This window comes from Hypanus sabinus, chromosome 27 (genome assembly GCF_030144855.1).
Source record: "Hypanus sabinus isolate sHypSab1 chromosome 27, sHypSab1.hap1, whole genome shotgun sequence".
Classification (NCBI taxonomy): domain Eukaryota; kingdom Metazoa; phylum Chordata; class Chondrichthyes; order Myliobatiformes; family Dasyatidae; genus Hypanus; species Hypanus sabinus.
The window spans coordinates 16,237,410-16,264,345 of record NC_082732.1 but is presented as its reverse complement, the minus strand read 5'-3'; the positions used below and the strand labels follow the sequence as shown (position 1 = coordinate 16,264,345).

Below are 26,936 nucleotides of genomic sequence, written 5' to 3'. Positions count from 1 at the left end.
ATCTTCAACAGGACCCTACCACCTTTATCACTCCTCCACTCTAAGCTTCTTGCAGGTTCTCTCCATGTCTCCTTTGTCCATTCATCCCTCCTCACCAGTCTCTCTCCAGGCACTTATTGGTGCAAGCAGAAGTGTTACACCTGCCCATTCACCTGCTCCCTCATCTCCATTCAGGGCCCAAACAGGCCTTCTAGGTGAGGCAATACTTTGCCTTCAAGTCTGTTGGGATCGTCTACTAGTCCCAGTGCTCCCAATAGGACAACCTCAAAATTTGTGAGACCCGGCATGAACTGGGGGACCTCATTGTTGAGCACCTTCGCTCTGTCTGTAACAAGCAGGGTTTCCCCAATGGCTAGCCATTTTAATTCCAACCCCCCTTCCCATTCTGACATGTAGGTCCATAGCCTCCTCTGTGGCCATAATGAGACAACTCTCAGGTTGGAGGAGCAACACCTCATATTCTGTCTGTGTGGCATGAACATCAATTCCTCTAAATTCTGGTAATTTTTTCCCTCCCCTCTTACCTCTCCATGGAGCCCCTCCTCCTTCCTTTTTACCAATGTTCCACTCTCCTCTCCTATCAGATTCCTTCTTCTTCAGCCCTATCACCTCCCAGCTTCTCATTTCATACACCCTCCCCCACCCTACTGGCTTCACCTATCACCTTCTAGCATGTAATCCTTCTCTTCCCCACCCCCACCCCACCTTCTAACTAACCTGTTTCCTCCTTCCTTTCTAGTCTTGATGAAGGGACTCATCCCAAAATATTGATTTGTTTATTCCTTTCCATAGATGCTGCTTGACTTGCTGAGTTCCTCCAACATTTTGTATGTAATGGGTATAAACTGACAAGTTGAGGAATGTGACCAAGGCTGGTGGCTAGTAGAGATGTTGTCTCACAGGTACGGTGACCCAACTTCAATCCCGTTCTCAGGTGTGGTCTGTGTGGTGACTGCAAGTTCTTGTGTGATTGCACGGCTTTCCCCAGTACTCTAGCTTCCTCATACAACACAAAATAGGCTGGTTGGTAAGTTAATTGGCCACTGACATTGCCCTTAGTGTAGCTGTGTGGCACACTTCAGGGGCAGTTGACGGGAGAGTAGGGAGGAGATCTCTTCCTACAGATGCAGCCAAACCTATTGACTATTTCCAGAAAGGAAAGTGGAGTGGAGTAGATCTGGTAATAAGGAATGATATCAGTACCATGGTGAAAAGTGAAGATAAGATTTGGAATCAGATGGGCAGAGATGAGAAGCAAGGTGGATGAAACTTAAAAAAAAACACAAATCTGGAAATCTTTTGTTATTGGTGGGAGCAGTCTATAAGCCTCATGACAGCAGTTGCCCTGCAAGGGAGCATAAATCAAGAAATAGGGATACAGAGCCATAAAACACAGAGAATGGGCCATTTGGCCCAACTCATTCATGCTAACCAAAATGCCAATCCAATCTAGACCCACTGGCCCATGTTTGCCCCTGGAAAAGAGTGGCAATAGATGATAAACTATAAGTACAGTGAGGCCTTCCCGCCAAGGCTTCACTATTTTCATATCACTGTATTGGTAAGTGTGATAAAGGACCAAACTTGTTATATCATCATTTTCTGGTGCCTCAGTGATAGGCAAGAAAGCGAGTTCTGAGGAAGATATCGGGTCCACAAAGGGACATGAAGTGAGTGGGCATAAACTTGGCAAATGTGGGGAATACTTGGGCAGGAAATGTAATTAAGCAGACCGTTGCTTGAATGGATTGAGACTGCAAAGTGCTGTGGTGGAAGGGATCTGGAAACACTTTGCAACCCAGAACTTGGCATGCACATACAGTAAGTGTTAGCAACTTGAACAATACAAAGAAACTGAATTAATCTACTTGGTATGGGGTACTACATAACCATGATATTAGTTATGTGCTACTTCAGGTACAGTACCCTCCCCGCACCAATTTCCTCACTCTGGCCTTTTACCTCTTCTCACCTGCCTATCACTCCTCCTGGGACCTCTCCTCCTTCCCTTTCACCCATGGTCCACTCTCCTCTTCTATCACATCCCTTCTTCTCCACCCCTTGAACTCTCCCACCCACCTGGCCTCACCTATCACCTTCAAGCAAGCCTCCACCCCCTTCCCCCACCCTTATATTCTGGCATCTGCCTCTTCCTTTGCAGTCCCAAATAAATGTCTCGGCCCAAAAGGCCGACTGTTTATTCATTTCCATAGATGCTGCCCGACTTGAGTTCCTCCAGCATTTTCTGTGCATTGCTTTGAACTATTAACTTGCTTCTCCTCCTCCTCTGCCTTTGAAATACCATCAGGACTCATTATTCAAATTAATACTGCGCTGGTCAAAAGAAAGAACAATTGGGCTTTCTTTGTGCTCCCTTAATTTTTAAAGCCAATCAACCACTTCTAATAGGGATTTACCTCATCAAAATTTGGACTAATATTATTATATTTCTTAATGATGCATTAAAATAAGAACAGTTTTCCTTCATGTTCCAGCAGCATAAGATTAGAAATAATCACCAGCCAAAACTCCGTCAAAAAGTTTGTAAGTCCTCATAATTAATTTCTTGCAGCAAAGATAATGGTGCAGCAAATGCAAAAACACATCATAGAGTCAGGGATCAAGGACATGGAACAACACTCTAATTTATTTGGATATTATTGTTTATTGGGTGGAGCAATGGCACAGATGGCAGATCTGCTGCCTCACAATTCCAGTCACACCGGTTCAGTCCTGACCTTCAGCACTGTCTGGGCTGAATTTGCATGGTCTTTCTGCATACATTTCCTCCCACATCCTGAACGTGTGGGTTGGCAAGTTAAATGGCCACCATTAGTTATCCCTGGAATGTAGGCTTTTGATTCCCAGGGCATTTGATGGAGAGTGAGAAGAATTTAAAAATCAGTGTAGGATTAGTGGAAAAAAATGGATGCCTGGTGATCAGTAAAGATTTGGTGAGTCGAAGGGCCTCTTTTCATAACTTTCTCTCACTATACCTTAAAATCCCTTCTTATTGGCGTAGCTTGCTTAGATACATCAAATTAAAAAAAAATAAATTCAGACACAGCACCAAGTAAGGCTTTTCAGTCCTTTAAGCCATGCCACCCAGCAACACTCGGTCTAACCCTACCCTAATCACGAGACAATTTACAATGACCAGTTTCTCTCCCAACTGGTAGCGTGGGAGGAAACGGGAGCACCCAGAGGAAACCCACGTGGTCACGGGAGAACGGACAAACCCCTTACAGGCAGCGGCGGGAACTAAACTCAGATGGCTGGTACTGTAAAGCGTTGCACTAGCCACTATGCTGTGTTCATTGTAACTCCATCATTGTTAAGACAACAGGGAGTGTTTCAGATCATAAGTGCCAATAGATAGAAATAGATAGACATTCTCTCTATCTAGTGGTTCACAATGCAGGACACTGCATCACAATGCAGGACAGCTTTGTGTTCTCGAATTGTCAGGAAGATCCCAGGCAAACTTTTACTAGATAAATCTAACACATGGCACCATTACCTTGAAAAGAAGTAATAGAGAAAATTACATAATGGTTTGATTAAAACAAAGTTTTGGCAAGACACATTAACGGCACAAAATAAAGCTAAAATACATCAGGGTTTGTCAACAAAGGCTTCACATTTCCATGACAGGTTGTAAATTGAGCTTATAGAACTATCAAGCTTGGATTCTATTAATGTCCTTCACAACCTTCCTATCAGCACTTTTCAATAAAGGGAAGGAGTGTCCCTTGTTACTGTAACGTATTAGCGGCTCAGTAGGAGTATGCAAAGTATAATATTGCATTTAATGGAAGCTTATTCTGTCTACCTTTAAATATAGAACAGTTAAACAGGATCCAACCTCACAAGCTTGTCTTATGCAACTTAGATCATTGTACTTTGTCCATAACTATTAACACACTTGTCACAGAAACTAACAAACTTACTATCGAAACAGAACACCACTTAAAACAAAATTTACATCACAAATATTTACATCTTTCCTCAAGATGCTATTTTAGTCACTTTAGCAGCTGGATTTAAAATACCAACTCTTCATTTCTTGGTGGTATTTGTAGGAGCAGCTTCAGTAAAGCTGATCATCGACTTACCCACATAGAAAATGATTCAATGAGTGTCTGTTTTGAATGTGTACATCATGCATAAATGTGATTTAATCCAGGGTAGATCATACAAGAGATCATTTCTGGGTGAAATGGTTCCCATTGAGAACCTGGACCCAGCACATCTGTGAGCTATTTATTCTACATTTGACATTATCCTGCATAAGTCACATGGCTAAAAACATCATTATTTGTGCAATGATCATTTTCGCCCTTCCTAAGTTAGGTCTCAAAGTTGCAATCTACAATCTTTGTTGAGTAGTCACAATAACTTTATCTCATACTGAAAAAACTAAGGAGTCTCTTTCCTCATATAAATAAAAGCTTTGATCAAAGTAGAGGGTCATGTTCCACTTGTCAAAAATACTTACCCAAGCATTTCCCCACTCCACAACTGTTTCTGACCTTTCAGCTTTATGACCATCAAAGCAGCTTGCCTCACCAATTGTCCTGTATTGTGGCACGAGGTGACTTGCAGCGTGGGATTCCACCAGGACCAAGGACCACCACGTTCCCCTGGCTTTTCCCTCGGCTTCATGCACACTGTTATACAACACATTAATGGCTGCTGTTAGGGTTCACTCCATCAAAGTTTGCCAACTGTTCTATACATAGTCCCACAGATGCAGCGATGGTGATGGATCCTATTGGTTCTGTCTCAGCATATTTTCCCAAATGTAAACAGCTTCCTTGCTGCTTTAAGGTGTATTTTTGACAAATCTTTTCTGCCAGGGTAAGGCATAAGAGGACATGAATCCCACATCTTGTAGTCCTGGTCTTAGCTAATCCCCATGCATTGTTTAGATTGCTGTGTATGTACAATTCCACTGTCAAGATGTTTGTGTTTTAACTAATGAACGGAGAAACTAACACTGGTTCACTGCAATCTCAACCAACGACAGACCTATCAGACGTAAAAAGTCTTTTAAGTCGGAGTTACACTTCAAGGAGTCTTAAAATGGCACTTGAAAGACATTCTTCATAAGTGTGGTCCTACATGAAAGATTTAATCCCAGTGTTAGGGAATCCTAGAAAGCTTACAGTATGGAAAGACACCACACAGCCTATCGAGTTCATGCTTCTGTATTCAAGTGCAGTCCTGCTGGCCCTCTGTCCACAAACAAGCCAATATTTCCCTGCTGAGCGAGCCAGGAGTCCATCTGCTGCCAATACTCTTCCTTGTAGGGAAATTCAGATCCAATAACTTGCTTTCACACAGTTCACACAGCAAGAAGCACATGGAAGAAATATGATAAAAATATATATATCAATAATTCACTGTAGTGCAGGAGTTCCCAAACTCTTTTATGCCATTAAGCAAGGGTCCATGGACCCTACGTTGGGAACTCATGCAAGTGACTTTCCAATTTACATTAGTTCACTAGGCAGCTTTTAATAGAACAAAGCACAGAAATCTCTCGGAGACAGATTAACATTCATAACTTTTGACACATTTTTAAGCTTAAAAATAATCAATTTAATTAATTCTTTATTTAACTTTTAAGAGTTTTTAAAAGTTTTTGAATGTCAGTGACAATTTAAGATTCTTTGCTCTACAAGATTCACATTTAGTGGAGTACTTACAGAAATACAATTCTCCCAAGTTAAATGGTTCTGTGCTCTGTGTCAAAGTCACAAAAATACGCAATGCAGTAATTTAAAACATAATTACTTCATGTTATTCAAACATTTTTCTTATCATTTGGATGCCCCAGTTACACCAACTTGTAGACAATTCCAGCAATTGGGTTCAACCCTGACCTCTGGAGCTGCCTGTGTGGAGTTTGCATGTTCTCCTGGTGACAGTGTGTTTCCCCTGAGTATTCTGGTTTCCCAAAATACACCCATGGCTACCCCTTGAGTTTGGAAAAAGTAGGAGGAGCCAAAAGAGAGATTATTGAGGGCGAGGACCATCCTTCCAGATAGAGGAGGGTGACGGTGGCGGGGAACTGGTAGGGTCTTTTGTTGAGAAAGCAGTGGAGAGCTTTAAGTCCTTTTTTATGGGAGATAGAAGTGTATAGGGACTCAGCAAGTTAGAGGTCATTCCTCTCAACAGTGTGCTTCAGTGACTGTTCTTCCAACAATTTCTGGTAGGCTAAAGGAAAGAATTATAGGGAATTAGTACAAAACCAAATACTATCTCTAGCAGACATGTGTATTTTAAACCAAATAAATTTAAACTTCTGAATTCAGCATGGCTGAACCTATAGTATACTCCTGTAACAGAGCAGGAAGAGTGAACTAGTTCCCAGGCAGTGTTCTAGGTATCAAGCACTATGTGTGTGAAGATTTTCCCCTCTGATTTCTTCTAGACCTCCTCCTTCTCACTTTAAATCTTTGCTCACTTGTTTTTTTTTCAATCAAATGGTGCAAGCTGAACCATCTGCCATTCAAGGAGATGGTGATGGACTTTAGGAAGACTAAGCCTGTTGCTGTTGAGGACGTGGATGTGGTGAGGACCTACAAGTACCTGGGGGTGCACCTGGATGACAAACCTGAATGGAGAACCAATGCAGCTGCTGTGCATAAGAAGGGCCAGAGTGACCTCTACTTCCTGAGGAGACTGAGGGCCTTTGGAGTATGCAGGCCTCTCCTTCACATGTTCTACCAGTCTGTTGTTGCCAGTACAATCTTCTATGCAGTGGTGTGCTGGGGCAATGGCATCAACATGGGTGATGCCAGCAGGCTCAATAAACTGATTAGAAAGGCTGGCTTTGTTACAGGAGACAAACTGGACACACTAGAGGCTGTGGTACAACAAAGGACACTACCAAAAATCCTGGCAATTCTGGACAATGTTTCTCACCCTCTGCATGCCACCTTGGCTGAATAGAGAAGCACTTTCAGTAACAGACTAAGTCAACCGCGTTGCTCCGAAGAGTGCTACATGAGGTCATTCTTACCCTTAGCCATTAGGCTCTATAATGAGTCAACCTGTAGCCGGGGAGGTGATAACTACCTCCTAAGCAGTTTGTGCTAACTTATTTTTCATTCTTTCTTACATCTCTTCTAATATTTGTGTATCTGTGCACTTCTAATGCTACTGTGACACTGTAATTTCCTTTAGGATCAATAAAGTATCTTTATCTTTTTGATGCTCCCACCATGGGAAGTAGATTCTTACCAACTATTCCGTCTATGCCTCTCATAATTTTATACAACTCCTTTGGATTGGCCCTCAGCTTCCTTCAGTCTAGGGAAGACAAACTACACCTATTCAGTCTCTCCGCATAACCAAGGATCTCCAGTCTAGATAATATCCTGTCGAATCTCCACAATGCCCTCTTCAGCTGTCAGATACTACAGTGAAGCTTTTCAGGCTTGTTCAGTGTTTGATACTCAACTGAGCAATAATTAAGAGTTCCTCTTTTCTGCATTGTGTATTATTTTAAATACTAACCTATTGACTTCCACTATTTCCATGACCAAATCTGCAGTAATTTATTTATTCTGCTCAATTAAATGGATTCTTATGTTGAACATAATCATCCTCTGCGACATACATTTGCATCATTGGTTCTCCTGACTTCGTTGTAGTTTGGAGAATATTATTCAAGCTTGGCAGATTAAGTTATCACCTTAAGCTGAATTGTCGCAGCATTTGCTTTAGGCACAAGTCCTTCACACTCACACGCTGTCGAAACTGCTTCTGAACGCCCCCCGAAACTCAGTGCTTACCTTTTGAGATTCGCGCAGGACTTCATTTACAAATGGCAGCAATCCAATTACCTGATTTATGTTGCTTTTCCCACATTAGGAAATGATGTATATTTTGAGTTGGCTAATGAAGTCCTTTGCATGGTGTTTCAACAAAAGTCTTGCTAATCTAGCCAGATGTTCAAATATAAACCTAAAAGTTTTCGTAGAACTGGCACACACCACTTAGGAGGTCAGTATAGGGGAGGGGAGCAGTAGAACCAGATTGCAAGAGGAAATTTGACATGTACTTGGGCAATATCCACATACAGAACTATGCAGTGGAGCATGGGCAGGGCCTGGATTACACTACAAGAAGGGCTGAATTTCTAGCCTGAGGAAAAGATTCTGACCACCACCTATCTGTAGGCTGGCCAGTGGTATAGTGGTATCAGCATTGAACGGAGCCAAATAGTCCCGAGTTCAAGTCCAGTTGGCTCCTTACACTCTTTCCATCTGCACTCGCAGCTAGCAACTCGGACCTGTAAAAGGCAGCCAGATGCTACAGAAATGGCAAAAATGCCACCCGGCACAAAAAGTAACAACCCTATCTATGCGCTCATGATTTAAAAAAACTTTTATTGACATCTCCCCTCACCTCCAACAGTCTAGGGAGACTAACCCAAGTTTGTCCAACCTTTCCTTATAGCTCACTCTCTCTCTAATCCAGGCAGAATCCTGATAAATCTTTTCTGTACCCATTCCACACCCCTGTAGTAACGGCGCAGCCAGAACACAAACTGTACTCCAAGTATGGTTTAACCAAAATTTTCATAGCTGAGGCTTTACTTACTCTTAATGAAGGCAAGCATGCCATACGCCTTCTTTGCTACTTTATCCACTATCAGTGAACTATGGACCTGGACACCAAGATTCTTCTGTACCTCAAAGCTAGTAAAAGGGTCTAACATTAACTGTATACTTTTTCCATTCATTTGACTTTCCAAAGCACAACATCACACACTTGTCTGGATTAAATGTTACCTGCCACTTCTCTGCCAGTGTCTATATCCTGCTGTGCTCTCGGATAGTCCTTTACACTGTCTGCAAGACCACCAACATTGGCATCACCTGCAAGTTTGCTAATCCACTCTTCTACATTTTCATCCAAATCATTTATACCCTTAGGTTTGTTATAGTTTAAGGTGTTAATGAGGATACTGTAAGCTCCCATTACCTATTAAATGATCCCAATGGCATGTATCTCAAACAGCCTCTGACAACCAAATCTAGCTCTTGGCCTTCATGTGTGGCTAGGCTACTAAGCATGGCAGAACCATTTCTACTGACAGAAGAGGCAAAAGTGAGCTACTGGCACCTTAAAGCCAGTTGTTTTGGGTAGATGAGGGTCATCAGCCATGGTTGGCAATTCATCAAGAATTATCTTATCTCAAGCCTCCTCTGCCACTTATGGGGAAGGCTTTGGGACTAAACCCTGAGGGAAAAATTCCTACAGAGGTCCTATGTTGAGTTCAACCCTGACTGGCAACTCCTGCAATGCTAGTGTTGCCAAACTGTGTCAGTCTCTGCCATTCCTTTGGGTTCATCAGATGCATAGAGAGGGGAGCTTGCTACATGGGCAACAGCTTGTTCTCCACGTCATACTGTCCTGGCTTTGCACATCGAGACAGCTAGGATGCAACATCCATGGTCGACCCCGAACATCAGAGGCCTCAGACATCAAAAGCACATGTTCCAGCACAGATCCTTGTGGAACACCACTGGTCACAGATCTCCAGCCAGAATAACAACCTTCTACTCTTACTTTGTCTTCTATGGGAAAGACAATTCTGAATCCAAACTTTCAATCCATTGTGGATGCCATGGGTATTTATCTTGTGAATCAACCTACCATGAAGGTACCTTATTAAAAGCCTTGCTAAAGTCCATGTAGATAATGCCTACTAACTTACCCTCAACAATCTCCTTTGTCACTTCCTCAAAAAGCTTGATCAAGTTTTTAAGACATGACTTACCCTGCACAAAGCTATGCTGACTGTCCTTAAGTGGGCTATTCCTTTCCAAATGCACTTACACATTCAGCATCTTCCCTACCACTGACACAAGGGTCACTAGCTGATAATTACAAATTGCTAGCATCTTCCACAGTAAAGACTGATGCAAAATACTGATTTATTTCATCTGTCACCCCCTTGTCCTCCATTATTATTTCTCCAGTCTCATTTTCTAGCGGTCCTGTATCCACTCTCATGTTTGTTTGTTTTTTTTTTACATACTTGAAAAAGCTTTTATATTTGATATTGTTTGCTAGTTGCTTTCATATTTCATCTTTTCCCTTCTAATGATTCTTTTAGTTGCCCTCTGTAGGTGTTTTAAAGCTTCCCAATCCTGTATCTTCCTGCTAATTTTTGCTTTATTGTATGCCCTCTCTTTTGTTAGCTTTGAACCCCTTGTCAGCTATAGATGTATTATTTTGGCATTTAATTATTTATTTTTGGAATACATCTATCCTGAACCTTCCTCATTCCCCCCACCCCCAGAAACTCACACCATTGCTGCTCTGCTGTCATCCCTGCCAGCAGCTCCTTCCAATTTACTTTGGCCGACTCCTCTCTCATACCACTGTAATTTTCTTTACTTTGCTGAAATACAACTACTTCAGACTTTACATTCTCCCTATCAATATCCAAATTGAACTCAATCATATTGTGAGCACTAGCTCCCAAGAGCTTTTACCTTAAGCTCCTTAATCACCTCTGGTTCAGTTACATAACACTTGATACAGTATAGCTGATCCTCCAGTAGGCTTACAACAAATTGCTCTAAAAAGCCATCTAGTAGGCATTCAACAAACTCATTCTCTTGAGATCCATTACCAACCTGATTTTCCCAATTGACCTGAATGTTAAAATCTCCCATGGCTATCACAACTTTGCTTTTTTGACACACCTTTTCTATTTCTGGTTGCAATTTGTGGTCTACATCCCAGCTACTGTTGGGAGGCCTGTATATAACTTCTTTCAAGGTTCTTTTACCCTTGCCGTTTCTTAACTCAACCCACAAAGATTCAACATTTAAGGTGGAGTTTGATAGATTCTTGATTAGTCAGGGCATGAAGGGATACAGGGTGAAGGCAGAAGATTGGGGGTGAGAGGAAAAATGGATCAGCCATGATGGGCCAAATGGACTAACTGCTCCTATGTCTTATGGTCTTTTATAATTTTTCTTGCAACAAGAAATACGTTTTCTTTAGGTTTATTGACAGTTTAATAAATTGAACACAAACCTCACTGCATAAGTCGTAATTGTGACTTCCCCTTGGAAAGTGGACCTACTATCTGCATCCTCAACATGTTTAGAAGGAACAGCAAGCACTTTCCAGATTTCTTTTAAACTTATTGATCCTGAATGTATTTGCCCTAGGTTCAATAGTTTTCCACTGCCTATAGAGAGAGAAAAAAAATCAGGACATTGATGTAGTCAGCTAACTTCAATATTTGATCAAAAGTAACCCCCAAATATTGACAATGGGGTAATAACCACATTATCAGTGTTAGAGGAAAGCAGTAAGATATTCTCTCATGACTAAATGCATTGCCTGATCAGGCAAAAATCAGAATGTTGCTGGTTTGACTAATCTTGATATCTGCAGAAGATAGTCTTATTTCACATTCCTGCTTGTGCAATTTATGGGCCTAGAGCTTATTATCTTAGGATGTGATAAGTGACTTTAAGTGCAAATCCTCCAACTCTATATTCAGATCTACTTTTCAAAAATTAAAATGGCAAATTCATATTTCCTTCAAATCTATCACTTATAATTTCTATTTTTAGTAGAAAGTTACCTTAACTCTCACTGAATGCAAACCTTTCAACATTAAATAGTATGTGGTCCTAAAAGATTAATGAGATTATATGCCCATCAAAACTTGTGTTCTCTTTCATATTAACAATGAAAGGACTTATCTCAAAATCCAGTGATTATCCTTCCTTACAGTGGGTACAGCAGTTGACTTATGTCCTAAATGTATTGAGAATGTGATCCATTTTTGGCTGGTCAAAAACCCATCACCTATGGAGCCAACAGAGACTTCATTATCGTAGAACATAATTAAGGTGCCCTGCACTGACAATCATTGCTTGATCACCACAAATATGGTTTGGTGATATTCTAGTGTTCAGGGGAAGTATACCAGGTTATCTCAGCAGTAACCAAGATTCACTTTGCTCCAAAATACATATTTAATTAGCAATGTACACTACAATATAAAATATGACAGAGAAGAGTTAGTTCAGTTTTTTTTTCATTTATTCTTCTCTTGAAGATCCAACTTTGTTTGGGTTTTGGCATTTGTAAATAAATTTCAAAATACATCATTTAAAAAACACTGCCTCCATTCATCAAGTAATAACAAAGGTATTAATATCCAGCCAATGGCCTTTAATAGCTATCAGCATGATTAGGTCATGTTTAAACATACAAAAATATTTTGCACTCTTTGCATGTAAAGTGATACAAAAACTTGTCTAGCTTCAAATCTCAATATAAACAGAGTGTGAGCCACAGAAGAAGAGTCCATATGCAACACGAGCACTTCAGACCATGGGCTTTTGTATGTCCATATTTATTATTTTAATCAGGCTTGAACATACTGGTGTTATTATCCTATAAGAAAAAGTGCACACTTATCGGTGATGTGCTCACCAATGACAAACCTGAAATGTGTTGCTCTGGTCTACCTGCAAGATTGTCGGATTTGAACAGAGGTTTGTGCTACAGTGCCTTGCCAGATTATAATTCAACTACAAATTTCCACCTCATTTCATCTGATATGGTTGACTGTCAACTTGAGTGTGACAATCCCACCCTTTGAAGATTAATACTTCTTCAGGAACAAGTTAAGATCATTTACAACCTACATCTCGTAGCACTATTTGACATTATGGAGCATGCAAAACTAACGTTCCAAAGGAGAAATGGAGCCAGGAAGACACAAGTGTTAAAAGGTACAGAAACCAGAGGTATCACAAAGTGGAGAGCTGTACAAAGAATGGTCTTCTCAGGTGGCACACAAATCGCTCAAGAACATGATGAAAGGAGTAAGACAAATAAGGCAAGTTGAGAAGAACACTCAGTGAAATTTAGCTGAAGGATTTAAAAAGTTAAGGAAATAAAGACCAAAGTAGAATCAAAAGAAGGCTGGAATTTTGATATTGCATTAGGGAAGTCAATTACTTAAGATTAGGGCTTGTAAGAGACAAAGTGCAGAAGGCTGGATAAGTTGCATTGTACATAACCCATCTGATAATCTATTTTCATTATTTTAATTTTTTTTAAAGGAAAAAAGATTACTTACTGAAGCAAGAGTAGGACATTTTGAAATAAAAAGCAGCAAAGTGTTGCAATTTCATCCACAAGTGTTTTCCACCAATGTTTCAAGTAATCTCTTTGCTCTCGACTTAATTGCTAAAAAATATATTTCATTTTTGACAAGGCCTAACCATTTACTTACTATGCAGTGCCAGCATTTGTTTCATTAACATTCTTGGCAGCTAAATGGTGTTATCATTCAGTTAAAGCTAATCAGAAAGCAAAAACTGTTTCTCAGACCACAATAAGAAAATGAAAGTTACACAACTAATCAGTGGCTTAGTACAAAATGGAGGTTCTTATTATATGGAGGTTTTCAATATCCAGTTTGGAATTAATACAACAGATCTTTTAAAATCTCAACTGTACAAAAAGATCTTCATTTCTTTGGTTCATCCTTAGTGATTAATGGAAAACAAAGTGTAGTTAAACCGTAACAGAGAGTGGGGAAAGAAGGGGATTCCAGAAGAGGTCACACATTCCAAAAATGTCAGGGTACAAAACTTTATGACATGGGACTAAAGTGCTAAAACAAGTTCAGATACATTTCCTTATTTCATCAGAAGAAATGGGAGAGCGGGGATATTGAGAGCTCATACATTTACTGGCATCTCCATTTTTCTTTGCAATACAAATTTCAAATGTTACTGGAACAAGGTTGAGTCCTGCAATGAATTTTCAAAGTTACTAATAGAAATAATTTAAGTTTTATCTACAATACCGTTCCAGCATAGAAATGTTTACTATACTTCTTATACAAAGAAAGTGAATTGTCAATGGAAAATACAAGTTACAGCTTTAGATTCACTCAAATTATTAAACTTTTTAAAAAACAATGATACATGCACTTTGAGTACCATCTACAGCCAATTCATTTTTCCAACTGTCAACTGGTAACATTAGTGGCAGACAATACATTAGCTTGCTAGCATCAGGGGAGCTTTATGAGAAAGTCAAGCTCCATCCTACCTACCCTACATCCATTAGCCTCATCTTTCACTTTTATTACAGTTAGTATTTACAGGTGCCAGCAACTAACTTTCAAATGAGTTAAGGAGGAACAATAATGAACCACAACCTCAATATCCATCCAAGTGTGCACCATCCACAAAATGAATCATCAGGATCTGGACCATTCTCCCTTTCCAACACCAGTGCTGATGAAGGTAAAATTAAAGCACCTCTGACTAGGATCAGCCTGAATGGGTGCTATTCCTGGTGTGTGGAAATACCGATGCAGACTATGCATTTACCCACTTAATCTTATCTGGGGAAACATTACCACAAAGAGATACAGACTAGAGGCACTTGAGCCTCTAATTCAATTAAGTCTTAATCTCACTTAAGAAATGTTTTAATGGATCCTTGGAAAGTCATTATTAAAAGTAGATTGACTCCTCAAGAATCCACCCAGCCAAGTGCACAGCCCTAGGAATTGAATCCTGATGGTTTAAAGAGATGGAGCTAAACTTCTATAAATGCTGGCACCTATTAAAGTGATATTCTAAGATGGCAAATCTCTTTCAGACCATGTTTTGGGCTATCATTGGGCTTTGGATGTATATTGCTCCTGAATGGTCAAATGGTGCTCAATGGCAATTCATACAAAGTGTTCTGTTAATTGTGCAAGATTGCAGAGCTGCTCTTTAATCCTGATTTAGGTCAGAGTTACATCTATGTTCTTCAATTATAAATACTCAAATACAAAAAGACGATTAGCACTTTCAGCTATCAAAATCAATTTATAAAATTGGTACGGCTCAAGTCCAATGAAGCACAGCTAGTATTCACTGTCACTATACACAGCTCCACATGCTCAGTGCTGCTTTTGAATTAAAAACACTGAAAGTAGCACATCAATTAGGAGACATTGAACAATGCACTAATTCACCTGCTGTTTGAATCCAACATAAAAACACCCTATATAACTAATTTACATTGATCAATACAATGGATTGAAAACTACAGAATCTCGGTTTTGGTGCTACTTAAGCACTGGATGCAGATTCATCCCCTGAAGACTCCTGTATTTACATAGCATCCTCCCATTCGAGCATTTGTGGCACAAAGTACCTCAATCCAGTTTGGAATATGTTAAACTACTTCAATCCAGTTATTAATATTTTGAACTTATTTAACTCTAGGGCAAGAATGCAATCTGGCACATGCAAAAGGCCAATTTAGTAGATTTTAATCAATCAAGCCTCATTTGCAATTAATATGCCAACTAAAATTATGCAGTTACTAACAGAAAGCAGAAAAATGCTGCTCGGTTGTGCAAGGTAAAAACAACTCCTGTGGAGCACTGTGGTCTACGAAGAGGGATGGGAAATAGCAAGGAAGATTCAAAGCTTCCTTGTAGAGCCAGCTGCAATGCCTCACTTAATAAAGCAAATTGTATTCTAGCCCCCTTTCCGACACTGACTACTGTTTTTTGTGGGCTTGGACATTAATCACGTCAAACCCTGAAAGGTATTTTCAAAAACTCAAGATTATTCTTGTGCCTGAAACTGCAGTTGGTCAAACCCATTACAGTGCCACTTCCCCTTTGCACCCACAACCCTCCATCACCAGTTCTGAATGCCACCTGTGCGGTTTAAAATTAAATCCAGAAAGTACAGATGGTAAAAAGAATTTTGATTATAAAAGCACGTAAGTATAAGATGCATTCTGGCTTTGGAATTGCTATCACACCCTGAAAATGGATCTTTTTAAAATACCCTTTATGAAATGCAGCTTAAAATTCCAAAAAAAAAAATCAAAAATGTCACTGAAAAATCTAATGACTGATGTCTTTTCAAAAGGTGCACAAATTACTCCCAGTTTTGAAAGCCTGAGCAAATTAAATTGTTGAAAACATAGCAACACACACAAAATGCTGGAGGAACTCATCAGGCCAGGCAGCATCAATGGAAAAGAGTACAGTCAACGTTTTGGGCCAAGACCCTTCAGAAGGACTGGAGAAAAAAAGATGAGAGTAGATTTAAAAGGTGGGGGGGGGAGGGGAGAGAGAAACACAAGGTGATAGGTGAAACCAGAAGGGGGACGGATGAAGTAAAGAGCTGGGAAATTTATTGGTGGAAGATACAGAGCGAGAGAAGTGGGAGCCCATAGGAGAGAACAGAAGGCCATAAAAGAAAGAAATGGAGGGAGGATCACCAGATAGAGGTGATGCGCAGGCAAGGAAATAAGGTGAGAGGGAAAAGGGGATGGGGAATGGTGAAGGAGACTGGGATGAGCCATTACTGGAAGTTCCAGAAATCAACATTCATGCCATCAGGTTGGATGCTACCCAGACAGAATACAAGGTGTTCCTCCAATCTGAGTGTGGCCTCATCGCGACAGTTGAGGAGGCTCTGAATTGACATATTGGAATGGGAAGTGGAATTAAAATGGGTGGCCACTGGGAGGTCCCATTTCTTCTGGCAAACGGAGTGCAGGTGGGTCTCCCAATCTACGCCGGGTCTCACTGATATACAGGAGGCCACACCTGGAGCACCAGACACAGTATATAACCCCAGCAGACTCACAGGTGAAGTGTTGCCTCATCTGGATGAACTGTTTGGAGCCTTGAATGGTAGTGGGGGAGGAGGTATAGGGGCAGGTGTAGCACTTGTTCTGCTTGCATGGGCAAATACCAGCATTTTGTGTGTGTTGCTTGCATTTCCAGCATCTGCAGATTTTCTCTTGTTGTGTATTGAAAATATACAGTAGTTGATAAATGATGTTGAGGGAAAATGCACTTTTGTGCTCTGGGACACAATTCATGCACAAAGGATTAAACTCAACGAAAGGCCATATGAAAATGCTGGAAACACCCACTAGGCTAGGCAGCACCTATAGAAAAAGAAACAAAAGTTAATGGTTCAAGTCTTAGAAAAAGGGGTTGCCAACAGGAAAAATTAACTCTATTCCTCTTTTCCCAGATGCTTGTTAACCTGTTCAGTGTGTCCAGCATTTTCTACTTTAATTTTGGCATTTGTCACATTTGCAGTTTGAATTGTTTAGTAATGAAAGGCTAGATAACTATTGTAAATCCCTCATTTCTCACAGCTTCAATCTCAGAGACAAGTACAAAATAATTCATCATATCCAGCACCAAACATTGACCAGGAAGGAACAAAACCTTTAAACCAGCCAGCATACAACATTTATGTGATCTCAGCCTTTCCTGGGTTCAGCCTATTATACCAAAACCAGATTAACTCCTTACCCCCAGGAACCGCCTTAGGCCAAAGGTCAATACTATCAACCTGGGATGGGACTATCACCAACAGTGGCATATAAAATCAAAAGGCTACTTCGTGAACTAGAAGTTCTATGCATTTATATACATGTATAAAAACATTGAAGTCAGAGTGCAATGAATACATTATTGATTCCTGTCTTCAGCCGTCAAAAGTCTTTGCCCTTACTGACTTGAAGCACTTTGTGTTCCTTTGCTACATGTATCTGTTATCACTTTACCCACCGCTAGACGTGAAGCTTTTCTGATTGGATTTACAAGACACTGACATACAAAAGCAAGGGAATCAAGGGCATTTACAACGCTATCTGAATGGAGAGTTTGTTACCTGACAAAGAGGGTTCTTACCAGCTGTACAATTTTACTTGGAGTAAAGTGCTTTACAATGTGATTGCAGTAAAACAAATTAGTTCAAATTCCAATATTCTCTACAAGATTCCTTCAATGAACAATACTTTGTGCAACCCAAGACAATGAATGTCAGCTAAACATTCAATTGACAACAGATCCCGCCTTCACTTGTTACTCCCATCTCCCTCAAATACAAGTTTAAGGAAAACTACCACTGTCATTAATTACTGAAAAATAAATTTTAAGTATATTATAATTAATCTGTGCCCCTGAAGGCCATAAATATGATACAAATCATCCACAATTGTACTATAGATGAGATTTTATTCATTTGATATGAAATTATTAATACTTTTGATAAAAGCAGCATTGACAATTATTCAGATTAGGGACCAGCTGAAAAATAAATCTAAATGCAAACCATACCTTGATTTAGATTTGTGGTTTAGCACCATTAACAGGGTCAGGATTAGGATTGCTTTTCCTAGTCAAATTTCAGTGAAAATTGGCATCACATAGAAGGACGGAGAAGAATGACAGTGAAACTGCTTCCTCTTTAAAGAAGCAGCAGCCTGAACACCTTGTTTCTTTTGGAGTGAAATTCATTTGTACTTTCTTTAAAAACATTATCTAATCCTAAAAGGCAGAATAGTCTTTAAAAGAGAAAAAAAAATTACCAACCAGAGCAGAACTGAGCTCAAAAATATCATTTTTATAAACGAAAGATACAATGTATCATATGATGCACCATTTCACCATTGAATTTAACAAGTGCAAAATTCACACATAGATCTGATGACACAGAAGTAAACCAGGTTGTCTTGACTGTTCCACTGAGGTTGTTTCACTTCATGCAAACTCAGATCCCCTCCCTGGAGTGCAGTTTTTGCCACGCTCAAATCATAAAGGGCATAACAAGGAATGCCTCAAGTGACCATAAGCAGAAACCTTATTCAATGTCACCATAGCCTGTGTTGATGCAAATTCCGACTGAGGACGGACCGGACATCTGACGTGAACCTGGAAGATGCAGGAAAGAAAAATTAATTGAAAGCACAAGCATTTCTAATTATTTATCCCTCCAAAGCTCACTTCACTGAGATAGGCGTGGACATTTTTCCCAAGTGCAGGAGACGAGAGGAGTGACTTTTTTTGAGGTTTATAAGATCACGAGGGGCACAGATAAAGTGAATAGCCACAAACTTTACCCCCCAGGACCTGGACGAAGGGTCTCGGCCTGAAATGTCGACAGCGCTTCTCCCTTATAGATGCTACCTGACCTGCTGCATTCCACCAGCATTTTGTGTGAGCAACTAATAATGTTATTAGGGACATTAGGTTGAGTGTTTTGTAGAGAGTCACCCGGTCGGGGAGAGTGCTAGTAAAACAGAATGGTGTCTGCCAGTAAAGTACAAACCCCATTTCCAGAAAAGTTGGGATATTTTCCAAAATGCAATAAAAACAAAAATCTGTGATATGTTAATTCACGTGAACCTTTATTTAACTGACAAAAGTACAAAGAAAAGATTTTCAATAGTTTTACTGACCAACTTAATTGTATTTTGTAAATATACACAAATTTAGAATCTGATGGCTGCAACACATTCAACAAAAGTTGGGTCAAGAGGCATGTTTACCATTGTGTTACATCACCTTTCCTTTTAATAACACTTATTAATCATTTTGGAACAAAACTACTAATTGTAGTAGATTTGCAATTGGAAATTTTGTCCATTCTTGCTTGATATAAGACTTCAGCTGCTCAACAGTCCGTGGTCTCCATTGTCTGATTCTCCTCTTCATGCTGCACCATACATTTTCAATAGGAGATAGATCTGGACTGGTAGCAGGCCAGTCAAGCACACGCACTCTGTGTTTACAAAGCCACGCTGTTGTAGCCTGTGCAGAACGTAGTCTGGCATTGTCCTGCTGAAATAAGCATGGACGTCCCCGGAAGGGACGTCGCCTTGATGGCAACATATGTCTCTCTAAAATCCTAATATGCGGCTCAGAGTCATTGGTGCCTTCACATACATGCAACTCACCCATGCCGTGGGCACTGATGCACCCCCATGCCATCACAGATGCTGGCTTTTGCACCTTTGGCACGGAGAACTCGACGCCTGTTTTTTCCAAAAACTAGCTGAAATGTGGACTCATCTGACCACAGCACACGGTTCCACAGTCTTTCAGTCCATCTGAGATGAGCTCGGGCCCAGAGAACTCGCCAGCGTTTCTGCATAGAGTTGATATAAGGCTTCCTCCTTGCGTAATAGTTTCAAGTTGCATTTCTGGATGCAGCGACGGACTATGTTAAGTGACAATGGTTTTCCGAAGTACTCTCGAGCCCAGGTGGCTATAATTGTCACAGTAGCATGACGGTTTCTTAGGCAGTGCCGCCTGAGGGCTCGAAGATCACGCGCATTCAACAGTGGTTTCCGACCTTGCCCTTTACGCACTGAGATGTCTCTGAATTCTCGGAATCTTTTCACAATATTATGTACTGTAGATGTTGAAAGACCTAAATTCTCTCCAATCTTGCGTTGGGAAATGTTCCTTTTGAACTGACTAACAATCCTCTTACGAATTTTGGCACAAAGGGGTGAGCCAAGACCCACCCTTGCTTGCAAAGACTGGGCCTTTGATAGACGCTACTTTTATACCCAGTCATGATACCTCACCTGCTACCAATTAGCCTGCTTAATGTGGAGTCTTCCAAACCGGTGTTACTTGGATATTCTGTGCACTTTTCAATCTTATTTCAACTCTTTCCCAACTTTTGTTGAGTGTGTTGCAGCCATCAAATTCTAAATTTGTGTATATTTACAAAATATAATTAAGTTGGTCAGTAAAGCTATTGAAAATCTTTTCTTTGTACTTTTGTCAGTTAAATAAGGGTTCATGTGAATTAACATATCACAGATTTTTGTCTTTATTCCATTTTGGAAAATATCCCAACTTTTCTGGAAACGGGGTTTGTGGATAATTCAAGAGACCTTGGGGCTCCTCAGCCTCCAATAAGTATTCAGTTCAGAGTAAAGCTGGGGGAATAATTATTTCCCCTGAAGAGTATGCTACATAGAGAAAAGGATCAGAAAGCTCTAAAACGGGTAGTCAAAACTGTTCAACAAACCACTGACACCAGCCCACTCGGCATCGAGGATATTTATATAATATCTTATATAGATATCCGATGTATTAATATTTATTGTTTTTATTATTATTGCATTCTTTATCTTATTATGGTTTTTTGTGCTGTATTAGATCCAGAGTAACAATTATTTTGTTTTCCTTTACACTCGTGTACTGGAAATGATAATCTTGAATGTTTGAATGCTTTAAGCTTCCAGCTGGTGAGGAGGAAGGCTGCAGAGGAACTACAGAGACCTGTAAAACCCTCCGAGCACCAATAATGGGAAACTTTAACTGTTCAAATACAAACTCAGATAGCAGAATTTTAAAAAAATGGGAAGGAGACTCTGAAATGTGTTCAGAAGGATATTACTCTGCTCCAATAAGGTAATGGTATTGGATTTAGTTCTGTAATTATCATTGAAGGGGGTGGGAAGAGAGTGAGAGAGGAGGAGACCTAGGAAAGAACAATTATAATAGTATTACGCTAAGAATAGATATGTTAATGGATATAGATAATTCTAAGGTTTAAAAAAGCCAATTAAGTAAAAGGCAATTTCACTGAGAACAAATCTAGGGAAAGTTGGCATCAGAGCTTCTCAGGCATTAAGTGAACGATTTTTTCCAGCTTGGTATGTTCCCCTGCGGATATAGGGAATTGGATGAACAAGAAGCTAAAGTAGAACATCAAGTAAGATGGAAACTCAACTGTTTGCCAAGAGTTCAGAAAGAAGAGAGCCCCAATAAAACGTCTGCATGAAAATTAGAAGGAGCTAAAATGAAAAGTGGTGGGCCAATCAATGACAAAAGCAAGATGCAAATTTCTCCTTTAGTCTCCGACTGGTACACCACTACCCTTCCTAGCTTCTTCCAATTCTCATACTAATTTTTTGAGGGCTCACTTTCATGGATATGAAGAGCATGGCCAAAATACTAAATGAAGACTTTACATAGCCTTCATTAAAGAAAATGTTCGGACAAAAGATGTGGTTAAGATTTTGAATGAACTAAAAGCTGGTAGAAGGACTAGAAATGCTTGTTGCAATTTGAAGGGATTAACCACCTGTCCAGATGGTATAAAATCCTGGGTTTTAGAGGGAAGGAAAAGAGAAAATTGCAGAGGCTCTGGCAAAAATCTTCCAAACATTACAGATTTACGATGATACCTGAAGACTGGAAAATTACAAATATTAAATCTTTGTTTAAAAAAAATATGCAGGGATAAACCTAGTAATTGCAGACCAATCTATTTATCCTTTGTGGGAAGAATCCTAGAAATAAATTAGGCCCATTTTTAGATGAATTAGTGGTAGCTGGCATGGATTTGTTAAAGGCAATTTATGTCTAATCAAATTTGATTATTGTCTTTTGACAGAGAAGTGACAAAGGGCCAACAGTAGTGAGGTGCTGGAGGCAACATACACAAAAATGCTGAAGGAACTTAGGAGGTCGAGCAGCATATACAGTAGGAATTTAATAGCTAACTTTTTGGGCCAAGACCCTTAATAAGGTGCCTGATTAATAGGGAATAAAAGAGAATGTAGCAGCATCGATAAAAAACTGGTCAAGTAACAGGAAACAGTAGCCATCATGACAGTATATTTTTGATCAGAGAACTATAGAATTCCCCTGGATTCTGTACAAAGTCTCGACTTTCCTTAATAAATATTAATGATTTGGATTTGGGTTTAGAGAGTGCAATCTCCAAATATGCAGATGATGAGAAGGCATAATAAACGATGCGGAGGATAATCAAAGACTAAGCAGACACTGAGAGCTGATGAAGTGGGTGGATAGGTGACAGATGAAATTTAATGTTGAGAAATGCGTGGTGTTGAGCACAATTCTAAAAAGGGAGCAAGCACAGAGAAACCTGGGGTGTATACATGCAGAGTTCATTGAAAGCAGCAGGGTAGGGTTTAGAAAATGATTTACACACACACACACACACACACACACACAAAATCCTGGTCTTAGAGGCATTAAGTACATGTATAAAGGGGATCACAAATTTTTACTAAACAGTGGTTTGATAACAAATGAAGTATCATGTCCAGTTTCCAGTACCACTCTTTCAGAAAGATATGAAAAGCTCTGATGAGCAGAAATGATTTACCAAAATGATTACATGGATGAGGAACTTTTGGTTATGTGAAGAAATTTGGGGGTGTTCTCACCAGAACCGAGGTTACAAGGACCTCTGACAAAAAGTATTTAATATCATGAAGGATGTGCATAGAACAGGTCATGCAAAGCTATTCTCTTCAGCAGAGGGATCAAGAACCAGGTGACACAGAGCAACAATTATTGACAAAAGAACCAACACTGACAAGTGGATGGGGCTATTAACACGTCATAGAGAGAGATGGTGGAAGATACCAATAATGGTATTCAAAATGTCATGAAAAATTTCTGAATGAATAAAAATTTTAGGGCCATATGGAATGGCAAGGACTGGGACTGGGTGGACAGTGGGTATGAAATTAGAGAGGCCAAATTGTGTCATTCTGTGCAGCAACCATTCTGTAGTTCCACACTGAGGAGGAACTAAATTCTCACTGAAATGCCTGCAGGCATTCGATACCTACTACCATTTCAGACAATGCCCATACATTTAGGTTCAGTGGGGAACCAAACAGGAATGTTGGGGAAGAAACATCTACTTCCATAAGTGGACTGGGTCACCTCAACATGCACAGCACAGATCAACAATCAAAATTTAGCAGCAACTCTAATTCAGTAGGAAATGCTGACGTGACTAAGGTTAGACAAATTAGGTTGAAAGAGGTCCTCGTGAAGCATGTGAGCCTGGGTCTGTGTTGTAAATTCTACAATTCATCCTTCAGTGCCAGAGTTGAAGAACCAACTGCTGGATGTTTTGATACAATGGGTGGTGGAGGGCGGGTGAGGGGACAGTACATCAACAAATCTTAGTTTAACTAATACAGCACAGACCTGCAATTGAACCTATATCTACCTTAGGCAGTAGAGTTTTAATACATTAAAGTCTTCTCCACTTTTGAAACTACTACATGTGATATTATAAGCTCAAATGTTGACATAAGGAACACAAAATAGATTAAGAATACTTTGAACAATCTCTTGGAAAGCCATGCAAATAAATTCACAATTATTAAATAACTTAAAGTGAAAGCAAAACCTATCAGTTGAGGGTAGAACAAAAATCAAAACATCCGGTACTTCAGAATTCAGAGTCAACCTACCTTAATGCATCAAGCATAGGTAAAAGGTTTAATAAAGCTGTATCTCCAGGATCACTGAACCAGGATTTGATAGGAATAGCATTATCTGTGAAAGTGAAAATGAAACAAAAACAGGAGAAACATAATTTTACTCCAGATGAAGGTTTCAGCCCGAAACATCGTTATTACCTCCTCCCATAGATGCTGTCTGGCCTGCTGAGTTCTGCCAGCATTTCGTGTTTTTTTAGAACCATAACTTTCCCAGCTAAACAAGGCAACAGCAAAGTGTTCTCTTCTGTCCCCTCAGCACCTTCCTATATATTCACAAGTTCTACTCATTTTAATGTAAGTAATGTAGGAACAACCTCAACACTATCACTTGTCAAAAAATATTTCATATTGTAAATCCATGTTGACATTAACCAACTTTATTACTGACCTGATATTATTTCTTTATTAAAAGATTCCAACATTTTCTTCTTACTTAAGTCAGGTGAACAGGTTTATAATTTCCTACTTTTTTTCTCTCTTCTGCTACCTTAAATAATGATGTTATATTTGCTACCTTAAAATCTGTGGGAACTTTTCCAGAATCCAAGGAATTTCGGAATGTAACAATTGTGCATTCCCCTCCTTCAAATTACAAGTCAGAGTTATTCAGTATGAAAACAGGCCTTTGACCCAACTCCTCCATTCCAATTGCCTAGTGAGCTAGTCCCATCTTCCTGCATGTGGCCCATAGCCTTCCAACTTCCCAGTGAGTTAGTCCTATCTGCCTGCAATTGCCCTCTAAACCTTACCTATTCATGTACTTATCTAAATGGCTTTTAAATGCTACTAATGTGCCCGCCTCAACCACAGTTTCTGGCAGCTCATCCCACATATACATGACCCTTTTCTGAAGAAACAGGACCTGATGTCCCTTTGCAATCTCTTGCCTCTGATTTTAAACCTATACCCTCTTCCTTAGTACAGCCCCCCGGGGGGGGGGGGGGGGGGGGAAAGACTATTACCATCACCTTGTCTATGCCTCTCATAATCTTTTTTATAGAATGTAGAAATTTACAGCACATTACAGGCCCTTCGGCCCAAAATGTTGTGCCAACCATGTAACCTACTCTAGAGACTGCCTAGAATTTCCCTAGCGTATAAACCTCTATTTTTCTAAGCTCCATGTACCTGTCTAAGAGGCTCTTAAAAGACCCTACTGTATTGATAAACTTCTATCAGGTCTCCCCTGCACCTCTGATGCTCCGGAGAAAGTAAACCAAATTTGTCAAAAATCTTCTTGCATCCTCCAATCTCTCTTCTGCACCCTCTCTAAAGCCTTCACATCCAGGTCCTGAGACTTAATTGCTTCAGACTCATTAATATCTCTATTAGTCATCTTTTAACTAATGTTAATATCCTTCATTTGTTATTTACTATATTCATGCAGTTTTCTACCGTTTATAGAGTTTACTGTTTCCTTCAACAAAATGGTTCTTGAATATGTCATTTCCTGATTTAATTTCTTACAATCTGGCCTAACGTTTCTGGCTAGTACAGGCTCATATTCTATTTTTCCCTTCTTTATTAATGCTTTCTTGCTGCTTTGCTGAAATGTTGCCTCATGCTAAATACTTTGGGGCGAGAGTTACAAACCTCTTCCTTTGATCTAATATTTTCTTTTAACTTCTCATGTTTGCCACAGTGAGACCACTTTTGGGTGTTTTGTCTTAAAGGATATACACTTATCATAATCCATATACAATTCTTGAAAATTAGCCACATCTGATTTACTGTTGCACATTTTAGGTGTAGTTTCTCAATCTCTCACGGCCTATTCACAACTCATTCTTTTTGCAATTTGCTATCTGTAGTCACTCAGAGCCAAGCCCTAAGCTTTAGACTAAACTGAACCACTTTTCAATTTTTATATGAAATTCTTTATTATAATCACCCTTCCCCAAAGGCCACTTAACTACCAGGTCATCAATTAATCTTTTTTCATTACACAATACTCTATCCAAAATAGCCTGCTCCCTTGATGATTCCTCAATATACTGTACTAGAAAACCAATTCATCCTCCACCTATTTGAACTGCTAATTTGATTTAACTTCTCTATGCCAACTAATGATTATTATAATACCTCTGTTTAACTCACCTCCAATTTGTACTATGGCCTGCTGGAGAAGGTGGAGATGCATGTACAACTCCCATCACTGTTTTCTGTCCCAGGTTGTTTCTTAGCTTCACTCCAATTTATCTTTCTGCATGATTTTCACAGTCAAATATCTTCACCTACACTGCCTTTACTCCATTGTTTAGTTTTAGGACCACCCTGCTCTTTTTCCACGATATCCACCTCTGCTATGTTATATGTTCTAGAATATTTAATTTCAAATCTTTGTCACTGCAACCACATCAAATTAATTGCTACTAAATTGTACACATCTATTTCTATATTCAGAATTAGCTCACTATCTGGTTTCAAACGCTACATGCTTTCAGATAAGGAACAGTTTTATCTTTCTACCATTTTTCCACTATTCTACTCTAATTGGAGGCCTACTTATATCATAGTCATAGAAAATTCCACCACAGAAATTGGCCCTTCAGACCATCTACTCCATGCCAAACCATTTAAACTGCTGACTCCAATCAACCTGTACCTGGACCAAAGCCTTCCGTACCCTTACCATCATGTACCTATCCAAACTTCTCTTAAAATATTGAAATCAAGCTCACATGCACCACTTACACAGGCAGCTTGTTCCACATTCTCATGAGCCTCAGTGAAAAAGTTTCCCCTCATGTCCCCCTTAAACTTTTCACCTTTCACTTAGCCCATGACCTCCAATTGTA

General features: G+C 39.7%; 1 protein-coding gene across 3 annotated transcripts in view; it reads right to left on the bottom strand.

Annotated features, from left to right (window-relative positions):
- Positions 1–1,564: 1,564 nt before the first annotated feature.
- Positions 1,565–26,936, bottom strand: part of LOC132382009 (CTD nuclear envelope phosphatase 1-like) — a 59,732-nt gene continuing 34,360 nt past the window's right edge. The window contains exons 7-9 of one of the 3 annotated variants that reach the window (XR_009508175.1): positions 24,109–24,193; positions 11,071–18,772; positions 1,622–6,222 (exon numbers count right to left, since the gene is read on the bottom strand). Coding sequence is in view for 2 of the 3 variants with exons in the window: in XM_059951795.1 (XP_059807778.1) it covers positions 18,712–18,772; positions 24,109–24,193 (146 nt within the window). In the remaining variant the exon portion in view is untranslated. Of the gene's footprint in view, positions 18,773–24,108; positions 24,194–26,936 lie in introns of all 3 variants that reach the window. The other 2 variants (XM_059951795.1, XM_059951793.1) reach the window with 2 other exon arrangements.